This window comes from Gobio gobio (genome assembly GCF_949357685.1).
Source record: "Gobio gobio genome assembly, chromosome: 21".
In the NCBI taxonomy this organism is placed as follows: Eukaryota; Metazoa; Chordata; class Actinopteri; order Cypriniformes; family Gobionidae; genus Gobio; species Gobio gobio.
Window position 1 is genome coordinate 31,772,446 of NC_137117.1, and position 20,489 is coordinate 31,792,934.

The 20,489-nt window shown below is 38.5% G+C and overlaps 3 protein-coding genes across 5 annotated transcripts in view; 1 reads left to right on the forward strand and 2 right to left on the reverse strand.

The window, feature by feature from the left end:
- Positions 1 to 20,489, reverse strand: part of tcea2 (transcription elongation factor A (SII), 2) — a 774,534-nt gene that overhangs the window by 534,090 nt on the left and 219,955 nt on the right. The window lies entirely within an intron of this gene.
- adrm1 (ADRM1 26S proteasome ubiquitin receptor) lies at positions 1,897 to 6,597 on the forward strand. Of its 2 annotated transcripts, none has more exons than XM_079802227.1 (10): positions 1,897 to 2,024; positions 2,817 to 3,031; positions 3,107 to 3,223; positions 3,570 to 3,693; positions 4,575 to 4,658; positions 4,763 to 4,835; positions 4,918 to 5,177; positions 5,257 to 5,414; positions 5,740 to 5,842; positions 6,358 to 6,597. In XM_079802227.1, the coding sequence occupies exons 2-10, from the start codon at positions 2,822 to 2,824 to the stop codon at positions 6,459 to 6,461; spliced, it is 1,233 nt and encodes a 410-aa protein (XP_079658353.1). In that variant the 5' UTR covers positions 1,897 to 2,024; positions 2,817 to 2,821; the 3' UTR covers positions 6,462 to 6,597. The 2 variants fall into 2 exon arrangements, with proteins under 2 accessions (XP_079658353.1, XP_079658352.1); XM_079802226.1 differs by having other exon boundaries at positions 1,914 to 2,024; positions 4,572 to 4,658.
- Positions 6,638 to 20,489, reverse strand: part of lama5 (laminin, alpha 5) — a 96,843-nt gene continuing 82,991 nt past the window's right edge. For both annotated transcript variants that reach the window (XM_079803567.1, XM_079803566.1), the window contains exons 61-80: positions 20,163 to 20,345; positions 19,847 to 19,983; positions 19,590 to 19,743; positions 17,030 to 17,172; positions 16,772 to 16,934; positions 16,552 to 16,677; positions 16,322 to 16,467; positions 16,104 to 16,236; positions 14,830 to 14,973; positions 14,616 to 14,746; positions 14,369 to 14,533; positions 14,088 to 14,211; positions 13,618 to 13,766; positions 13,073 to 13,259; positions 12,831 to 12,977; positions 11,023 to 11,170; positions 10,791 to 10,921; positions 9,025 to 9,118; positions 7,400 to 7,519; positions 6,638 to 7,264 (exon numbers count right to left, since the gene is read on the reverse strand). In XM_079803567.1, the coding sequence (XP_079659693.1) occupies positions 7,116 to 7,264; positions 7,400 to 7,519; positions 9,025 to 9,118; positions 10,791 to 10,921; positions 11,023 to 11,170; positions 12,831 to 12,977; positions 13,073 to 13,259; positions 13,618 to 13,766; positions 14,088 to 14,211; positions 14,369 to 14,533; positions 14,616 to 14,746; positions 14,830 to 14,973; positions 16,104 to 16,236; positions 16,322 to 16,467; positions 16,552 to 16,677; positions 16,772 to 16,934; positions 17,030 to 17,172; positions 19,590 to 19,743; positions 19,847 to 19,983; positions 20,163 to 20,345 (2,874 nt within the window). In that variant the 3' untranslated portion in view covers positions 6,638 to 7,115. The remainder of the gene's footprint in view (positions 7,265 to 7,399; positions 7,520 to 9,024; positions 9,119 to 10,790; positions 10,922 to 11,022; positions 11,171 to 12,830; positions 12,978 to 13,072; positions 13,260 to 13,617; positions 13,767 to 14,087; positions 14,212 to 14,368; positions 14,534 to 14,615; positions 14,747 to 14,829; positions 14,974 to 16,103; positions 16,237 to 16,321; positions 16,468 to 16,551; positions 16,678 to 16,771; positions 16,935 to 17,029; positions 17,173 to 19,589; positions 19,744 to 19,846; positions 19,984 to 20,162; positions 20,346 to 20,489) is intronic.

Here is a 20,489-nt window from a genome sequence, read left to right on the forward strand (position 1 = left end):
CTGTCTGGACGGAGATTTTGACGGCATCAAAGCGATACATCGTTTTTCTTAACCTAATTTTTAGTGTAAAAAATATATATGTATATTAAAAAATCTGGTACAATATAATGGGGATGAACACATTTACAATGCAGAACAAAGCAACCCCACACAAATGCTAAATAAATGCTTGACATTATAACCGCTTTTTTATTATTATTATTCTGAATTAAGCATCAGCATTTTCAAATAAATATTCTTCAAGGTTTTACTTGACCATATCCCCACCCCCTCTGACCACTTTACTAGCTTAAATTATTACAATATCTAACACTTCAGTATACAGTCAGGTCCATAAATATTGGGACATCGACACAATTCTAATCTTTTTGGCTCTACCACCACAATGGATTTGAAATTAAACGAACAAGATGTGCTTTAACTGCAGACTTTTAGCTTTAATTTGACGGTATTTACATCCAAATCAGGTGAACGGTGTAGGAATTACATTAGTTTGTATATGTGCCTCCCACCTTTTAATTCCAAAAGTAATGGGACAATTGCCTGCTCAGTTGTTCCATGGCCAGGTGTGTGTTATTCCCTCATTATCCCATTTACAAGGAGCAGATAAAAGGTTCAGAGTTCATTTTAAGTGTTCTGTTTGCATTTGGAAACTGTTGCTGTCAAATATCGATGTCCCAATATTTATGAACCTGACTGGATATAAAAAACCCTAGAAATTGGGCAAAATTAAACCTAATAATGCTATAAAGCTTTACCAAAGAAAGTTTTTATATATATTGTTCAAATAGATACCTGAATGCACACTGAATGCAAAAAAGGTAGAGGTGTTAATAATGCAATTTAAGACCCAGGAGAACAGTTCATTTGCTCCAGCTATAAGGCCGTCTTGTGGCTTATATATAATTTTTTTTTTTTTAAATTGAGTGTGTGTGTGTGTGTGTGTGTGTGTGTGTGTGTGTGTGTGTGTGTGTGTGTGTGTGTGTGTGTGTGTGTGTGTGTGTGTGTGTGTGTGTGTGTGTGTGTGTGTGTGTGTGTGTGTGTGTGTGTGTGTGTGTGAGAGAGAGTGAAGAGTTCAGATGCAAAAGCCTCTAAAAGCCATTTCGGTCAAAAATACTGAGTGAATGCTCTCCGCATATAATACGTTCATAAAATACTTTCACTTCAAACCCACTAATCCCAGCCTCAGCCCATTCAGAAGTAGGCCTACCGGTACTTGGGTAGAACCCTATACATAGAAGCCTGACAAAAATGCGTATTTTAAAGAAAAACGTCAGACGGACCATCTGAAGTCTTCATATAGTTTTTTGTTTTTGTTTTCCTCATAAGAGTTCGTCAAAGACACCCATTGTGAGATATGCTGAGCTGAATTAAAAGGGTTATGCATGAAATGTTTACTCCTTTTGAATTTAAGTTGAAAGAATGTGCTTATATAATTTATTGATAAAATGTAGTAATTTAAAGGTAAATAAAAAAAGAATAAATCTAAATGAAACGATATAAACTTTATGGACAAAAAATATATATATAATTGTAGGGCTTCGGGTCATTTTGACCCACGAGGGAAAGATTTGTTACAGGATGCGAGGAGAGGATGAGGGTTAAAGCTCAATGATGTAGTCGACTAGCTACTTGCATCTGCTCCCTTTCACGTCGAGTTTTTTTGCACAAAAAATGACTACATTATAATTTCAAGAGAAAATGTTACAAACTGTATAAAAACCGCATATTACTTATGAATTTATAATGAATTGATTATTCATATGGTGAGTGAGTGTGCATTCACAGAAAGAAAGGGGCTCTATCTGCTTTCAGTGACAGCACATTTGTTGCATGCCAAGAATGACATGTTATTCAGCCAATCAAATGCTGCCGGCGAACGTGGCCAATAGTAACACGGCGAGCAGGATACAGGAAGTTGTTTGCCACCTTTCGCCACCAGTCTATCTGCAACTCTTCATCAAGCGTCCCCTCAAGATATCTATCTGCTCCAGAAATCTACGAAAAATTAAACTTATCCGCCGGTATGATGCACTTTTATTACAATACTCTATTATCTGAGCTGTAGCCGCGTGTTTCGCTTGAATACACATCAGGAACAAAATGCGTAGTCACTGTTGTTGAAATGGCAGCTAACGCTAGTTGAGTAATAACGTAGTGTTTCTAAAGCCAAACAACGAAAATATGGTTAGGTCTTCAACCTGGGGTTTTGAAATTGTGTTAATTATGGTGCTACATTATATCTTAAGATAACACGTGCATGTATATTTCTACAAATACAAGCTTGATGTCTTCTGAAGCTAGCAAGAGTGCTAATCAATCTTGCAGAGTAACTGCTCACACCTTTTAAAGGGATAGTTCACCGTAAAATCATTTAACGTTACTCTCCCCCAACTTGTTCCAAACCTGAATGAGTTTCTTTCCTCGGCTGAACTCAAAATATGAAATTTTGATGTTGGTAACCAAACAGTTGATGCTCCCCATTGACTTCCATAGTATTGTTTTTCCTACTATGGAAGTCAGTGGGGACCATCAACTCTCTGGTTACTGACATTCTTTAAAATATCATCTTTTGTGTTCAGCAGAAGAAAGAAACTCATTCAGGGTTGGAACAAATTGAGGGAGAGTAAATGATGACAGAATTTTTCATTTTAGGGTGAGCTATCCCTTTAAGCTTCATGTTGTTTATCAGCCACATGCTAAAGATGAGCTGCCAGAACTTTAATAAAACCTTATTTATATGGATGCAGAAGTAGTTTGAAATGCTGTTGGCTTGTTTTGCGTCTCTGTAATTGTTTGTATTGTCTGTCCGTCAGTGAGGATGTCATCTGGAGCTCTGTTCCCCAGTCTGGTCTCTGGCTCCCGCAGCTCATCCAGTAAATATCTGGTTGAGTTCAGGGCTGGTAAAATGACCCTGAAGGGCAGCACGGTGACCCCGGACAAACGCAAGGGCACCGTCTACATCCAGCAGACTGACGACTCGCTCATCCACTTCTGCTGGAAGGACAGGACCTCTGGAAGTGTGGAGGATGTGAGGACTGTTTACTGTTAGTGCTCAAGCGATAATGTTATATATCGTTGTTAAAGTTTTGATTTTGTATTTCAGGATCTGATAATATTCCCGGATGACTGTGAGTTCAAGCGTGTCAGTCAGTGCACTACAGGACGCGTGTATGTGCTGAAGTTCAAGGCCGGCTCTAAAAGGCTGTTCTTTTGGATGCAGGTTTGTAGTGGTCGTCTGATATTTCATCACGGCTGATGTATTGGCCGATATTTGGTATTTTTATTAATCGGCATCAAGTTTTTCTGTTTGGACGATGTTGGGCGCTATGTCGTATTCATGTTGTTCATTGTGTGCTGTATGTAAAATGACCACTATATTGTCTTTATTTGATTCCCAGTGTTCACAAAGGTTCCAGATTACTGTTGCTTTGTGTTTTTTCAGTGTCTTTTTATTCATACTTTAAACGATAAGTTTATTTGTGAAAAATGCCACATTAGGATTACAGGATCAAGGAGATTCTGATATCCAACATTTGCTCTTGCTTTCCCATCTCTTTTGTAAAAAGGAGCCCAAAACGGATAAAGATGAGGAGTACTGTCGCAAAGTCAACGAGTACCTGAACAACCCCCCCATGCCAGGCGCTCTGGGCAGCGGAGGAGGTGGCAGCCATGAACTCTCTGCTCTTGGTGGTGAGTGATAGAAGATGGAGAACACTCCTCTCACTTTGGGCATGTCCCAATACTCACACTTGCAGTCTTGGCCACTTGAGAGTGCGTGTATGTAAATCAGGAATGTTAACTTGTCGCCGTTTTGAATACACAACTGGTAGTTCAGACACAATTTTTTTCTATTTCAACATTTGAATAGTTAAAAAAAAACATGCCATTTTTGGATGATGAGTTTCCTTTCCTGGTAAGTGCACTAGACCAGTGGGTTCCCGGTCCTGGTCGACATGACAACAGTGTTTTGGGGGCCTGAAAACAATATTGTCTCTGTGTAAACTACAAAAAATGTGAATTTGTGAAAGTCTATAGGCGCGTAGTGTTTCTTTACAAAGGGACATCGCCAGCTACTGTCCTGGCATGAATAACACCGTGTTAATAGACGTTTTTGCAGATCTGTGTGAATGGGGATTTTGACAACGTTGTCGTCTGTATGAAAAGCAAAACGTTTCCGTATTTGGTACATCATTGTCGTGTAAACGTGGTCTGAAAAATGCCAAAGCTCAGTGCCATTAACACACACTAAATCCACACCATCTCTAACAGCGCATTCATCTTCCAAAAACTCACAGGCCCCGGAAATGTGAGAATTAAAAAAACTCTTTCCAGTGTGCACGTCACATTATTTAGATGCTTTTTATCACTTAATTATCAGCACCTAAATTCAATAATGCTGTCTGTGACATAGAGACTACTGAACGGACACGTTTATTTTAAAGTGTGTAAATGAAGCTTTGTAAATATGTTGTGCCCCATAGGTTAATCGAAAGTTCTATGCACACTTGCAAGTGTAGGTATTCCTACTAAGGGAGTTTCCCTTTTTCTTAAATATCCTTTTCTTTAAGGAGAAGGTGGCTTGCAAAGCCTCCTGGGAAATATGAGCCACAACCAACTCATGCAGCTGATTGGACCAACAGGCCTGGGTGGACTTGGTGAGTGAATTTTTTTTTTAAAAGCAAGATTCCATGTTCATGCTTGTAAATGGTAGGACTGGACCATATTGAAGAGCGTTCAATTGATGTTTTTTCTTTAAAAGGTGCTCTGGCTGGTCCAGGTCTGGCCAGTTTGTTGGGCAGTGGAGGTCCTGCTACCAGCAGCTCCACCTCTAGGTATGTCTGGTGATTTTTCCTCAATGCTTATTTTTGCTGCTGAGTGTTCTGACATCTAATGGTTTACATCCCTCATCCACAGCTCCCGCAGCCAATCGGCAGCAGCCACTCCCTCCTCTGGATCCACCGCACGCCTTAGCTCCACCCAGGCACCCACCACACCCGTAACCCCTGCTGCTACCTCCACCGGCTCGCCCACGGTGACCCCCACCACCCCTGCAGCCCAGACTCCCTCCATACCTGCAGGACCCCCCTCCAGCACACAGCCCATCCAGCTGAGTGACCTCCAGAGCATCCTGGCCACCATGAACGTTCCCGCCATGGCCGCAGAGGGACCGGGAGGTGAGAGACTTTACACCCGAATGCGATCTTCGCCCACTTTTACTTTCCTCTAAAATCTTGTCCATCGCTCCCTCTGTAGTGGACCTGGCAAGTGTGTTGACCCCTGACGTCATGGCTCCTATTCTGGCTAACCCTGAAGTGCAGCAGAGGCTGTTGCCATACCTGCCATCAGGAGAATCACTCCCGCAGAGCGCCGACGAGATCCAGAACACACTGACCTCTCCGCAGTTCCAGCAGGTCAGTCATGCACATAATGCTTTGTATAAAATATAAAGAAATGATGTAGTACATGCATGTACTTTTTTCTAGCTAATTATTGAGCTATGGTAATTTTGATGTAAATATTACATGCCATTGTTTGAGAGGTTTTATTGATGTCACTGAGTGATGGCGCATTTCAGTACGTTGTACTGTTTTATATTTTCTGATGTTCATGTTGATTTCATGCTGCAACTAGTAGTAAATAGGAAGAAATGGCCGTTGACGTTCTTGATTGAATTGTTCTTGGGCTTTTTCATGTATCCTGCTGTGACGTAAACATGCCGTTTGTCTGTTTGTGCAGGCGATGAGTATGTTCAGTAGTGCCCTGGCCTCCGGTCAGCTCGGCCCTCTCATGAACCAGTTTGGTCTGCCCTCCGAAGCAGTGGACGCAGCTAATAAAGGAGGTGAGTTGTGCACAATACATCAAAATATATGGAAATGTCCAAGTCAAAGTGAATAATTGGCTTCAGTTTTCACCATTTTTACTCTTTCCCCACCAGCGTTTGGTTTTATCAACACTTGAAATTGAAAGTTTCACAAAGCAACATTTAGAGCAAATCGCATTTTGTGAAAGACTGGATCAGATTCAGAACGATGATAACATAGACGTAGTCGATCGAGTCCATCAACACCCCCAAAAGCTTCAGTCCTATAGCTTGTCCTGGGTCGACATTTATTCGGTAACATTAGGCAGTTTTGATTTACTTGCGGTTTAATGTCTATCGCTTGTTTCTGCAGCTTTTTTTCATGTGTCTTTAATCTGGAGATTCAGTACTCTTTCAGAAGAGTCATAGCACCCCCTAGCATCTAACAGTGAAAACACGGAAAGCCAGGAAAACTCCATCAAGGGCGGGGAAAGAGTTGAGAACTTTCATGTTAGCTACTCACAGGCACTCATTTGCTTTGTCCTGATATTTAGATGTGGAGGCATTTGCCAAGGCCATGGAGGGCAGTGATACCAAGACTGATGATGGGGATTCCAAAGACAAGAAAGACGATGACGAGGACATGAGCTTGGATTAGAACGACCTTCTGAACACAACTGTCTCTCTGAAGTGTTAGTCTCATGCTAGTGCGAGATGTTTGCCTGTAATCATTGATTCAAGTGTGTTTTGTATGTCCAAAGCTACGCTATTAAACAATTGACTCTGTAATGCCAGTTTGTGTGAGTGTGAAGTTAATCAAAGTAACAAGAAACGTAAAGGAAAAGTTTATTGCCAATAAAAATACAGCTATTTCAGAGGAATCAGCCAAAATATCAAAAGTGACAAAATAATATTTCTTGAGTTTTCAACTCCAGTGATTTTAGATAATACACAATGAATCTCTACGGCGCATGAGTTTGCTTGGGAATATCCGCAGAAAGTCACCCTACCTCCAGTGTTTTTATACAGCTAAATATTCCCATAAACCCATTTAAAGGCGTTTGGTCAATGTTCTAATTAAACCTGGAACAAAATAAATCCAGTGCCTTTCCTCTGTTCCTGTCAGTTCTGAACATTATACTTTATCAGTGGTGTCTTAGCACTTACAGTGCGTTTTCATAAAACTACATACACAGGTGTCATGAAAGTAAACATAAATATCTGTTTAAATTAAACGGCTAAGCAAACCCACCACCTGTTGATTTGATAGTGTCAGTGTACGTGGAGTATTTAGGGTTAATGCAACTGTGGTCTATAAGGCAGGGCAGCCCTGAGTCCCCACAGATCCAGACACCGATAAGGGTTTTGACAGCATGACAGTCCTGTGGTTCAGTACGGCTTTCCTCACACATCCATGGAAAGAGAGGACGGTCGACGGGAGACCCGGCACTGCTATGGTATCTGCACATGAGAGGACATAAGGCTTGCATTACATTGAGCAGCTTCCCTCATTAATTTCACATTTCAATGAAAGATTCTTGATTTCAAAACTGCATGTTCTCTGAAAGGAATTGTAAAAGCACTCGGGTGTCATACCCGGTCCGCTGCCGAGATAAACGGTCTCTTTTCCCCCGTTCGATCTGCTCTGTTTGGGACCCACTCCATGTTTGCTCGCTGCATCCACGTGTAGCTGGATGACATTGCTCTTCTTCACAACTAAAATCACAAGTATTAAAGTGTGAAATGATATGGCAAACACATTCCTCTTGTAGTATCTATAGATTTGAACCCTTGTATTCTGCTTGGATCGGGTTTTGAAACGGATGACGAGATAAAAACTGAACAAAATCAGTGGTGAACAATAATGATTGCTGTTTTACTTAAAGGGTTAGTTCACTCAAAAATGAAATTTCTGTCATTAATTACTCACCCTCATGACGTTCCAAACCCGTAAAACTTTCGTTCATCTTCTGAACAGGAAGATATTTTTTGATGAAATCGATGAGCTTTCTGACCCCTCCATAAGTATTCATGTCATATGGACTATTGTACGATGTCTTTACTGCCTTTCTAGGCCTTGCAAGTGTTAATTAAATTGCTGTCTACGGAGGTGTCAGAGAGCTCTCAGATTTCATCAAAAATATCGTCATTTGTGTTCCGGAGATGAACAAAAGTCTTACGGTTTTGGAACGACATGAGGGTGAGAAATTAATGACAGAATGTTGATTTTTGGGTGAACTAACCATTTAAGTACATTTTTCAAGTATCTGTACTTTTAGTATTTTTATTTCGGGAAACTTTTCCTTTACTACATTCTACAGCATAATATCGTACTTTTTATTAAGTACGAACTATATTCTGAACTGTAGAAATGGTCACCCAAAAGTGAAAATGAGTACTTATATGTTTATTAGGGTATATGTACTTTCACTCAAGTACTTGATTTGTGTACATCATCCACCCCAGGAAAAATAATCTATCTAATCTTAATATTTTTCAAACAAATTAGATTTTATTAATGTTTCAGAAAATAAAAACAGTCATGAAATGTGACCCTGGACCACAAAACCACAAAAAGGGTCAATTTTTTACAATTGAGATGTATACACCATCTGAAAACCGAACAAATGAGCTTTCCATTGATGTATGGTTTGTTAGGATAGGACAATATTTGGCTTAGATACTATTTGAAAATCTGGACTCTGAGGGTGCAAAAAAAACCTAAATACTGAGAAAATCACCTTTAAAGTTGTCCAAATGAAGTCCTTAGCAACGCATACTACTAATAATACCTTTTTGATACATTTGCGGTAGGACTTTTCAAAATATCTTCATGGAACATGATCTTTACTTAATATCCTAATGATTTTTGGCATAGAAGAAATACAATAATTTTGACCCAATGTATTGTTGGCTATTGCCACAAATACACCCGTGCGACTTATGACTGGTTTTGTGCTCCAGGGTCACATATGCTTGTAAGAATTTTCACTTTCAGTTATATACTGTACACGTTTCTATTGTTTAAGTGCAGTACCACCACTGACATCAAACCAGGTATAAGATAAGCATACACCTAATTTTACATCTAGATAAGCATATATCCATTTTCAAGTCTAAACAGTTCATTTTTGACCCGAACATAACAGCTGTATTTTTATTTAAAACAGACCACAAGGGTTAAATAGAGGGATTGTTTCTCAAGGGTATGTATGACTCACTTGTAAGAGTGTGCCAACCTCCGTCACAGAGTGACTCCTCTGGAGTGAGACTGACTGAAAACTCTCCACTGCCGCTGTTCACCAACACAGTCACCTGTACGGAACAAACGGACACGTCCCAATGAGCACGACCAACCCTAAATGACTAGGTTGATATTCTCTGAACTCTCATTTCAACAGCAACACCTCTAGGCTGGACACCTTTGGTTAAAAAAGGAATCCGAACATAGTGTTTACATGAACGCCAAATAAAGTGATCGGGTTGATGTGCATGTTTGTCACAAGCTTCAAATGCTGTGCTGCTTATGATCATCAAGCAGTTAAACACGCCCCTTCCAGCGCCCAAAACAAGGTGTCCATGAGAGTCCAAAGCAAGGACTGCTGGGATGGCCTTGTCCTGCAGCACTTCACAGACGATGAGTGGAAGGAGAATTTTAGAAGGACAATATATTCAACAACAACAGCAGCTCGATTCACGCGTCCTACGTCATTATGCTATTTCTACATGACATGTGCAGTGCATTCCAGTTTGGGTTTTCGATCCGATCATGTATTTACATGTCCCATCGAATGGATTATAAATGGTTTAATCCTCTGGGCCTCTTCGTTTAGGAGTCAAACGTGGCTCCTTCGCAGTCAAAAGTGACCGAAACCTTGAAATAGAACTTTTTTTTTTTCCAGGAATGTAACATATTTTGGTTCAATAATATTTTTTGATTATTATTTAGAATTTTGAGGGGATTTTATGATACTATGCAGTATGTATAAAATTTTTTTGAGCTATTTTTCCCCCATTGAAAATAATACACAATTTTTTATTATTTTTAAATGAAAGCAGTAGTCTATGTTAAAAAAGAGATGAGGCATTTAAAATAAATTTTTGAAGGTAGAATAGTGTCATCTGGTGGGAGTAAAAACAGAAAAATGTATGTAATGTCATGGTGTAACCACTACATTCCTATCTAGTTCTATATAAAGTGCTTTATATCTGGTGGTTTTTAGACATAAATACTTATTTTTATTAAGTCGAGGGTTTTTGTCAAGGTCTAGAATTTTTTGTTTGTTTGAAATGTTGATTTGAAGTGTCAGTTTTTGCATCGATTTTACTACGGTTAAACCTAAACACAGAGGAGCACATTTTGTTAAACATAACATCAAAATTCAATAAAAATGTAACAAACACGAACATGTATGTTTTATCACGGATTAATCAATCGTAGTTTGATTTGTTTTCAACCTCATATATTTTGGCTCAATTTGTGTTACAGCCACACCAGTTCATTTGTGTGTGTATAATAGTGTGCCTGCATGCGTAATTCATATATGTGTATGTGTGTGTGTGTGTTGGGTGGGGAGGCGTCTATTTTCCACTCTTGATATTTTAGAGCCCTTTATTGCTGCAAACTTTTTTCTGCACAGTGGCTGATTTGTAGTTTGTACCACCAAAAGATTTTTCATATTTTTTTGTATTTCCCATTCATTTCCTATCACAATTTTGTCTGCGAAGGAGCCAAGTGTGACTTTGTTTTCTGCCCATTTAAAAAAAAAAAATCCAAATGTAAATGACTGAAGAGGCACAGAGGGTTAAACCACCTCTTACAATCCCAATGACCAAATCATTCTGAATGACTTGATTACACTTGCTACTAGTCCGATTACAATTGGATTATTAGTTCCATGTAAACACAGCTACTGTCAAAATGGGGTCCAATTTAAACCCTTAAATTCAAGAGTTTTGAGTATGTTTAAGTGCATGGCTGTGTCACCTGGCCCTGGTTCAGATAGAGACTCAGCTGTTGAGTTTTCTTGGCTCCGGCGTGCAGCAGGAGCCCGGAGTCTGAAACCAAACGGACCTCCAGCTGGATCTCGAGGTCCCGACCCAACATCAACGATTCGTCTAACATGCAGAGACGGAGAGGCGCAATAAATGAATGAAATCTGAAGTGTGTTCGTTTGATTGATTGATCAGGTCGACCGATGTGAAGTGAGAAGGCTCACCGATGGTCAGATATCCGCCCTGACTGGAGAAGTAAACCCCAGGCTGGAGGGGCTGCTGGTAGCAGGGTGTCACTCCCACACTGTGAGCGGGGCTCTGTGGCGGCACCTCGTTCAGTTTCACATCCCGCACACAGCCAACGAAACCAGCCTGACAGAAAGAAAGAAAGAAAAGTCAACATCACAAAAGCAATTTTGTATGAATTTGCTCTCTTAGAACAATATCTCTGTGAATATAATAAGATGGGTACAATCTCTTTTCCAAAACCTGAAGAAGTGCAACAGTTTCTGCCCCCTTTTTCAGCGAAGTTAGTTCTGGAAGTATTTTTTCTATTCATTTCTCCCATAGGGATTTTAAAAGTCTTTGTAAAACCATTATAAACCAGCTACAAGGTCAATCACATTACAAACTTTGATTTAAAGCAAAAAAGTATTTGAAAATCTGACAAAAATACAAATGGTACAAGACTGTGTGTACTTAACGGCTTTAGTGAGGGGAAGAACTACAATCCCATCAAGCACTGCAAACAGCATGATAGAATTAAAAATGATAAAAGGATCAATATAAAATTACTCATTTAACCCTCTGGGGTTCTTCATTTATGGGTCACACTCAGGACCTTCGAGTCAAAAATAAAGATTTGAGCAAAATCAATTAAATATATTTTTGTTCAATAATATTTTTCTTTACTTTTTTGGTGTTTTGAGATAATTTTATGATTTATAATTAATATTTATGCAATAATTATGACCCATTTTTCCCATTGAATATAATAAAAAAAATGTATATATATGTATATATATATATATATATATAATTTTTGTAATTTTTTTATTAAAGCTGTATTTCATTTTAGAGTCAAGCCTAGGCCTCATGAAAGCAATTTTTTTAATGAGATCGGTGCAATCCGGTGGACACATTGAGCATTTTTATCATGCAATAGCACATTTTTACCACTATAGTGGGTCTTGCGTTTTATAATTTTTTTTTTTTTAAATCTGAAAATACAGAGTTTTTTTGTGCATACAATCTACAAATCAGCCAGCATGCAGAAAAAAAGGACTCGACAGAGAAGGGTGAATATCTAGAACATCAAGAGTGCAAAACAGACAAAAAAACTCACACACACACTTATACACACAAAAACACACGCACACACAAATGAACGCGTGCCATTCCAAAAGCTAATTGTGTTTTTGTGTGTGTGAGTTTTTCTGTCTGTTTTGCACTCTTGATGTTTTAGAGATTCACCCCTGCATGCACAAAAAAACTCTGTATTTTCATATTTTTGCCAATTTCCCATTCATTTCCTATGGGGGTCATTTTTGACCCGAAGGTCCTGAGAGTGATTTTTTTTTTTACGACCACTTAGACTTTTCAAATCCTGTCCCCTGGTGTTTATATACCAAGTACCAATAAAGTCACCAAGTTTCGGACCATTCCGATGAAGCTACGATTTTTTATTTATTTATTATAAAACGCTTCGGGTCATTTTTGACCCAAAGAACCCCAGAGGGTTAAAAATGTTGATTGTATATCTAAAAACAATATGTTTTAAATGTATAGCTAAATATGCATATATATATTTTGAGAGAGTAGGGAAACGATAATCGATTATGTCATAAATAAAGCCAACATTTGTGTGGGTCTCTTGTTTGCTTTGCAATATTTTGTGTGACCCGCTTCTGCCCCGTCAAGCGTTTCAGTTCAGTCACCTCCATGACAAAAGATGCTGACTATGTAGGCAGTACACAAGAAGGCAGTTCAATGACTCTGAACAGAGCTATAGTGTCCATAATGCAGTGTTTACCATAGCTTCGCTGTGGTCTGAGGGAAGTCCACCGATGTAGAGAGGAGCACCAAACTGACTCTTCCCTCCTCCCGTCACTCTCTTGTTCTGGGTGTCGATGCCGTCCGCTGTCAGAGAGGCCCTGTCACCCTCCACTTTCACAAACACCTGCATGATTGCATTGTAAAACTTAAAGATTTGGAAAAAAACGACAACAAAATCGCACATTTATGTCTAAAACCATGCCTCATCCACATACGAACCGTGTGCCACAGGCCGTCGTTGTATTTCTTTTTGCTGCGAATGCTAGGCTTCCTCTTTCCGCCATTGACCTGCAGCATCAGATGGCCATTGGACACAGAGAGCGTCATGGTTCTCTGGCCCTTCTCTCCTGCGTGGAAAATCAGTCCACTCGAAGAGTTCACGCGCACATTGAGAGAGATGTGTGGCCTGCAAATGAAGATTACAATGGCCTTGCATTATATAGAAGTTACAGTAGCGTTTTTTAGCAATATTAGATACTTTTTTTGGTCCGTATTAGTTATATTTGACTGATTTTTAATCATACATGCTCCTTTCACATTTCTTTACATTTAGATAACATTTGCTCTCATTTAATGCCCACGTAAAGCTAACCATTATAAACACTAATAATTGAATAACACTTGTAAATGTAATCTCAGAACTGTGTTTTAATTACAAAATAGTACAGAACTTTAATATCAGCCATTTAGCCATCAGTGATAACGTAAATAATTATAGACTTTTCAACGTAATATGGTTTAAAGCAGTTTTTTGAATCACTCACGCCTTGCTAAACGCTTGAGGCAGTGTATCAAATCTGAGGTGGCTGTGGGAGGAGCCACTGAAATGGTGGGCGTCGACCTCCTGAACAGAAGTCTCTCCCTGGCAGGACTTGAGCAACAATCGATTTCTGGAACTTCTTTGAGGCTTATTCTGTATTTTCACAAACAGACACACATTTATATGCTATTATTTCATATTAATAAAGTAATCATATAATAAAATAATATCATCAAAATTGTAATATCAACAAAAACAAACTCTTCTTTATGCATTCTTATTAATATATGATGATTTCATACTAGCAAAATAATATAAAACGATATATTCAACAAAAAATAAATAAAAATCATACAATGTTAAACAATATATTATGCAAAATAAAATAAAAAAATTCTGTTCTTATTAAAATAATATGATTATTTTACATAAAACACAATAAAATAAAATGTTCTTCAGTTTTGAAAACAGTACCTTTGGATTCTTTCGTCGTGGTGAATCCAGTATCTCCAGTGGGACTGAAGCAGCGGGGCAAACAAATGTGTATTTTTGTCCCTCTTGAGCTGATTTCATATCTACAACCTTAGTTGCATCAGCTCTACGAACACAATGCAGAAATGATAACAGCAGATCTAACTGTAACTTTTCATACATCTTATACATTCCTACATGTACTGTTTAAGATTTAATTTGATGATTCATTTTGCATAGCCTCCATTAATCTACTTTTAACACACTCTCTGCATCACACACACCTCTTCATGAAGAAGTTACTGAGGCAGCCGGTGAGGTTAGTGAGGCCATTTGACTCAGGTGTGCCGCCCACATAAGTAATGTCAGACTGCAGCGCCGCCTGGCTGGTGGTCGCACTGACAGTTTGTCCTCCACTCTCAAGGACATCATCTATATAAATGCGCAATCTAAACAAAGACAGAAGCGGTCTTAACCCTCTACACAAACACACTGTAATAATATATCTTTAACAAACATACAGTGGCATACCCATTTGTGTTGTGGTAAAATGCAACATAGTGACTGTTGTCATCGTTGTATGTCTTCTGAGACCTGACTCCATTTTTGCCAGTGCTTACTACTACATGGCCGCTGTCTAAGGCCACCTGACACACATCACTCTGAAGGGACAAACGCAAACATTGCATGTATTATATACTCAAAATAGGACTTTATATGTAAAACTGGATGGTGTAATTTGTACCTGGCCTTGATGGTAAAACATGAGTCCATTTTGCTGATCTGTTCTGAAGCCGATGCCAGCATAGAAGTTGTCTGGAAGATCCGGTACGTTCTCCATCTTTAAGCCTAGGTAACCTTCACCAGTGAAATGAGCCTCACGAGTAAACTAAAACAACAACACAAACACACATAAACGCATGTCTTAACTTGGTACAGTAGAGGTCATATGCAGTGAAAACAGTAGGGTTGGGAATCACACATTCTGGTTCTTATTATGATTCCCTTAAGCGATTTTAGCACCTTCTCAATTCCCTTAACAATTCAAGTAACTGGGTTGTTGATTGGATTTTGAGATGTGGGCGTGGCACTCAAAAATGAATGAAAGCTTGTAGTCGAGTGTGGAAGGGCAGGTTTTGAGACTCGCAGAAAAGGATTGGAGAAGTCCAGCATAACTCACCAGAAAGAAGTCTGATAAGAAGATTTTACTCGAAGTAGGTCAGGGCCTTAGGGAATTATTAGTTCAGGATCAAGGATTAGATTCACTTCAAGAAAGGATTAGTTCAGTTCAAAATGAAAATTTCCTGATAATTTACCCCCATCTCATCCAAGATGTTCAAGTCTTTCTTTCTTCAGTCGAAAAGAAATGAAGTTTTTGGAGGAAAATATTTCAGGATTTTTAATCATATAATGGTTTTCAATTGCAACCAAAATGATGAAGGTCCAAATCAATGCAGTTTCAAAGCGCTTTGATGGGCTTCAGAGGCTCTGCGTGATCCCAGATGAGGAACAGGGTCTTATCTAGCGAAACGATTGATCATTTAAAAAATTAAATAAAAATGAATATACTTTTTCTTACACAAACTCATCGATTCACTTCAGAAGGCCTTTATTAACCCCCCGGAACCGCGTGGATTACTTTTATAATGGATGGATGCACTTTTTGGGGCTTCAAATTTTGGGCTGCCATTCATTGCCATTATAAAGCTTGGAAGAGCTTTTAATATTACTCTGATTGTGTTCATCAGAAAGAAGAATTTCATATACACCTAGGATGGCTTGAGGGTGAGTAAATCATGGGATCATTTTCAGTTTTTGTGCGAACTCTCCCTTTAAGCCTTTACTATAGCACCATTCGTTACTTCATATCCCAGATTTTGGAGGCCTCTTTTTTCACAAATAACTGAGCGAATACAAGTATGTTCCCTCATTGCAGAAGAACGCAGATATTCCAGAACCATTAGCAGAATTGAATGTGTATTCCCAACCCTAAAGATGCATGTATGATGATGCTCTCACCAGCAGGTCTTCTGGACAGCCATAGCTGATCCCTACGCTGTTCATGGTCTTAATTTGAACGAAGCTTCTCATGGCCTTAATAGACCTAAGACAGCCCTTTATGGAGCCACGCTTATGAAACACGCTCTTTAAACTGCAATGACATGCACAGATAGTTAATTTCACAGCTTACTTTGGATCTAAATATGACTTCTCAAGGGAAATATCTGCATGGTCACCTCTCGGGCATCTGGTCCTCTGGCACTCCACCTAGGAAGTATCTTCCTGTGAAGTTGAGAAGCTCTTTACTGGAAAGCGCGTAGACCTTTTTACGATCTAGCCTCACTAGCATTTCATTTTTTGAAAGGTGAAAGAAAACATCCAACTGAAAAAAAAAACAAACATTCAAATTAATAAAATCTTGACATTTGGCAGGAATAAACTGGAATTAATAAAGGGTTTCACTCACAAATTTCGGCTGAGCATTGCTGACTTTTATTTTCAACTGTTGTGGGTCAAGCTCGGTCAACGTTCCCTGAATGTTATAGAAGACTTTCAGAATGCCGTCATGCACAACCACAGCCACGAACTTATCCTGAGGAGGGACAATCAACGAAGAAAAATATATAATTCACTATGATAGCATGTGTCTAAAATTCATGAATCATACACAAGACAAGCCGTCTCACCTCTCTTTGAAACAACAACACGATGCCGTTTTGCGAGATGAGTTTGATATTCTGCTCAAACAGACGGTCATCCTTCAGACTATCGAACAAAACCTCAATATAGCCTGAACCATCAAAATACACTCCGTCAACTACCCATTCAGGCGTATTGGCTGGCCTCCTCCTGTTTTGACACATGCAATGATTTTACAAGGAATGCACACTTACAAAGAGGTTAACAGATTATATCCTTCATTGAATAAATAAATCCCCTCTGACCGTGAACAAGGGACGTCAGTTGTGGTGTTCATTTGGAAGGTTTGCTCAAAGTTATAGAGGCTGACTAGTTCTTCATTTAGACTTAGCAACTCCAGGCAGCCCTTGAAGAAAGTTGAAGATGTCGCGTTCAGATCCAAAGGAGGCTGAGTGTGTTTGAGAGAGAGAAACAGAGAGATTGTGAGATTCTTCAGATAATTCTAGCTAGAGATGCACCAATATTAAAATTCTACAAGACAAGGATAAGCTGATATTTATTTTGGTTATTTTTATTGAACAATGTCCAATTTAAAAATTCTATACCATTTTTTCAGCTTAAATACAAAATGAAACAATAAATACTAAAACCATTTATCTTAAACGCTACAAGTGAATTTAGGCATAATATGATGATGATACTGTAAAATGTATTTTTTTGGAATGCAATATTAACACTGTTATTTTCCAATTTATTATAGCAAAGCTGCTTTGAAACTGCTCTGTATTGTATAAAGCGCTATATAAATAAATAAATTATTTTGTATTTTTAAAAGATTAACTTTAAGTGAGTACAAGATGATGGCCAATGTAATCTCAATTTAAAAATAGGGCAAATTATTAAATATCCAATATTGACCAGTAACAATAAATGAAAACATCACCGATAACTATTATGGTACCAATATATACACAACCATTCAAATGTTTGGTAAGATTTGATCATGTTTATAGAACATTATGTTCACCCAGACTAGGGCTGTGCAATTAATCGAATTTCGATTTCGATTTCGATTTCGCCTCCCAACGATCACCAAAATAGTACAATCGAGAAAAATCGATTATTTTGCCTTGCGTTCTGAATGAAACGCGCACGCGCACATCCGCCCCTCCCGAACCCACAAATCTCTATGAGGTCGTGAGTCTCGTGTGCATATCATCCGCTGGAATTTAAAAACTCGGCGCGAGTAAAGATGGCAGAAGGAGGGCAGTTATAGCAGCGTTTGGTGAGCAAAAAAGGCAAAACCAACTCCGTTGTCTGGGAACATTTTGGCTTCGAGGAATCAGAGGATAGCAGAAATATGTTTCGTGCAAGATTTGCTACATGGTAGTGTCTGCAACGCAAGGCAACACCACGAATTTGTTTAACCACTTGAAAATTAAACAGAGTGACCTATGACAATCTAATAAAGAAACAAAAACTGACGAGAGCAGGGGAGCCGTGTAAACGTCCTTTTTTTCCTTCATATTTTTCAAATAATTCTCTCTTTGTAAACTTTGTTCAATGCATGCGAGATTGCGAGTGCTGCCATATTTTCGAATATGACCAGTCGTTTTCACCGTCATCACGCGGGTTTAGTGCTTTAGGGTTTAGGTTTAGAATGAGAAGCCGCGCGCGCTGTGAGAAAATGTGTCTCTGTGCGTTCTTCCGAGAGCGCGCACACGTCTCTCAGCGCGCAAATATTGAGTTCTCTTTCAAGTCTTGCTCTTAAACGGACAAACTCACACAAAACGTATGTCAACATGTCCATCTTGATGAGTATCTTTGCAGACATAGTCTGTATATGCCTTAAGTGAACTTTATACAGTCGATAAAGAAGACGCGAGGTCTTAAAGGGGCAGTAGCCTTTACTGCTGTCTGTTTAATGTCAAACAACAAAAGACAAGGACATCACTCACTGCTCTTGATTGAATAGCTTTTGTAAATTTAATAGGATTAATCTTTAATTTATGCACTCAAATATGCAATGTTATTTTACATTTGATACATTTCTGTACCTGAAAACTAATGTTAGACGTACATGAAAGCATAGCCGAACCATATTGTTGATCTTATTTATTTGTGGTTATCATTTTTACGTGAATACTTTTATACTTTGATTCGAATATATGTTATATTATTTATTTTAATAGTTCAAAAAGTACAACAAATGTTACAATTTCAATTGAATTGTTGAAAGGTGTATTTTTAATAAATACAACACATTCCCAAAGTCATGTGAAATAATCGTGTTACATAATCGTGATTTCAATATTGACCAAAATAATCGTGATTATGATTTTTTCCATAATCGAGCAGCCCTAACCCAGACTGCTTTTATTTGATCAAAAGTAATACTGTGAAATATTATTACAATTTAAAAAACGGATTTCTATTTGAATATATTTTCAAATATAATTTATTCCTGTGAATTTCCAGCATCATTACTCCAGCCTTCAGTGTCACATGATCCTTCAGAAATCATTCTAATATGATGATTTAGCTCAAGAAACATTTCTTATTTCAGGATTCTATGATAAATAGAAAGTTCAAAAGAACATCTTTTATTTGAAAAATATATATTTTTGTAACATTATAAATGTGTTTACTATCAATTTTGATCATTTTTTTTATTCAGCAAGGATTCATTAATTTTAAGTATTAAAAAATACTTTTGAACAAAAACATATATAGTTCAGCATTATAGGGTTGCTAGGGAGTTCTAGGTGGTTACTAGGGTGTTCGCTTATTGGCTCAAGTCAAAAATGCCCAATCCCAAGTCTCAATTCTATTCTGCTCCATAGATAAGTGTTCAGCATTACTCACACTAAAAGTGCTAGGATAACCTCCGACATAAAACACAGTCTCCTCAGCTGGCAGGTTGAGCAGGCCATTTTCTCCTCCTGCCTCCATGCTTTGTATAACTGTTTTTGTGCCTTCTGAATCTATGGACATTGCCATGTGACCATACTGAAGAGTCCTGCAAACGCACAATAGACAAATACAGAAGAAATGTAACTAGAAAATAATATTAATGAAGTCTAAGCCCAACAGGTGTGTGTGATGGCGTGCACGTTTCCCACCTCTCCAGGACGAGTTTGTTGAAGTAATCACTTTTCACGCCCTCAGTCATTTGCACCTGTGCCGTTTCTCCTCCCACATTGAAGTACCAGCGCAGCTTTGTTCCTTCCAGCATCATTGCCATATAGTCCTTACTTGACTACAACACATACGCAGCAGAGAGACATGTGTTTATATTCACACATATACAATTAATAATGAGTGACTTAAAACAGCTTTCAAATAATAGTATAACAATACATGCAAAACATCATAAAGCACAATTTGCACAAGATACAAAAGGTACACATCATTGTTAGGCTGAGGAAGTTGGCTTACGTCTTTGTTTCCGAGGTAGAAGACAAACTGGGGTTTGGTGGTTTCAGTTTGCCGTCGTCTACGTGCTGCATTTGGTAGCTTGACGTACATTTGTACTGATGAATAGGCTGCCAGGTCGGCCGCATTACTGGGCCTCCTCACTTGTACTCCTGATTTACCATTAAATTTCATTGACACGGTCACCTGAAGGAAAGACAGTCGAGTCATTGCCTGTAGCAACACTTTATGGAATACTGAGAATACTTTAGTAATTTGCAGAGCTGCACTAATAATCATTAAAAGATCGGGATCTCAAACACCATCGCGATCTTATTCCTAAATGAGAGA

Bases quoted from the DNA above. Each gene is read 5' to 3' on its own strand.
- adrm1 (XM_079802226.1), top strand. From the start codon at position 2,822: ATGTCATCTGGAGCTCTGTTCCCCAGTCTGGTCTCTGGCTCCCGCAGC. The intron at 3,224-3,569 runs GTTTGTAGTGGT...TTTTGTAAAAAG, and splicing joins GGCTGTTCTTTTGGATGCAG to GAGCCCAAAACGGATAAAGA. The intron at 4,836-4,917 runs GTATGTCTGGTG...CCTCATCCACAG, and splicing joins ACCAGCAGCTCCACCTCTAG to CTCCCGCAGCCAATCGGCAG.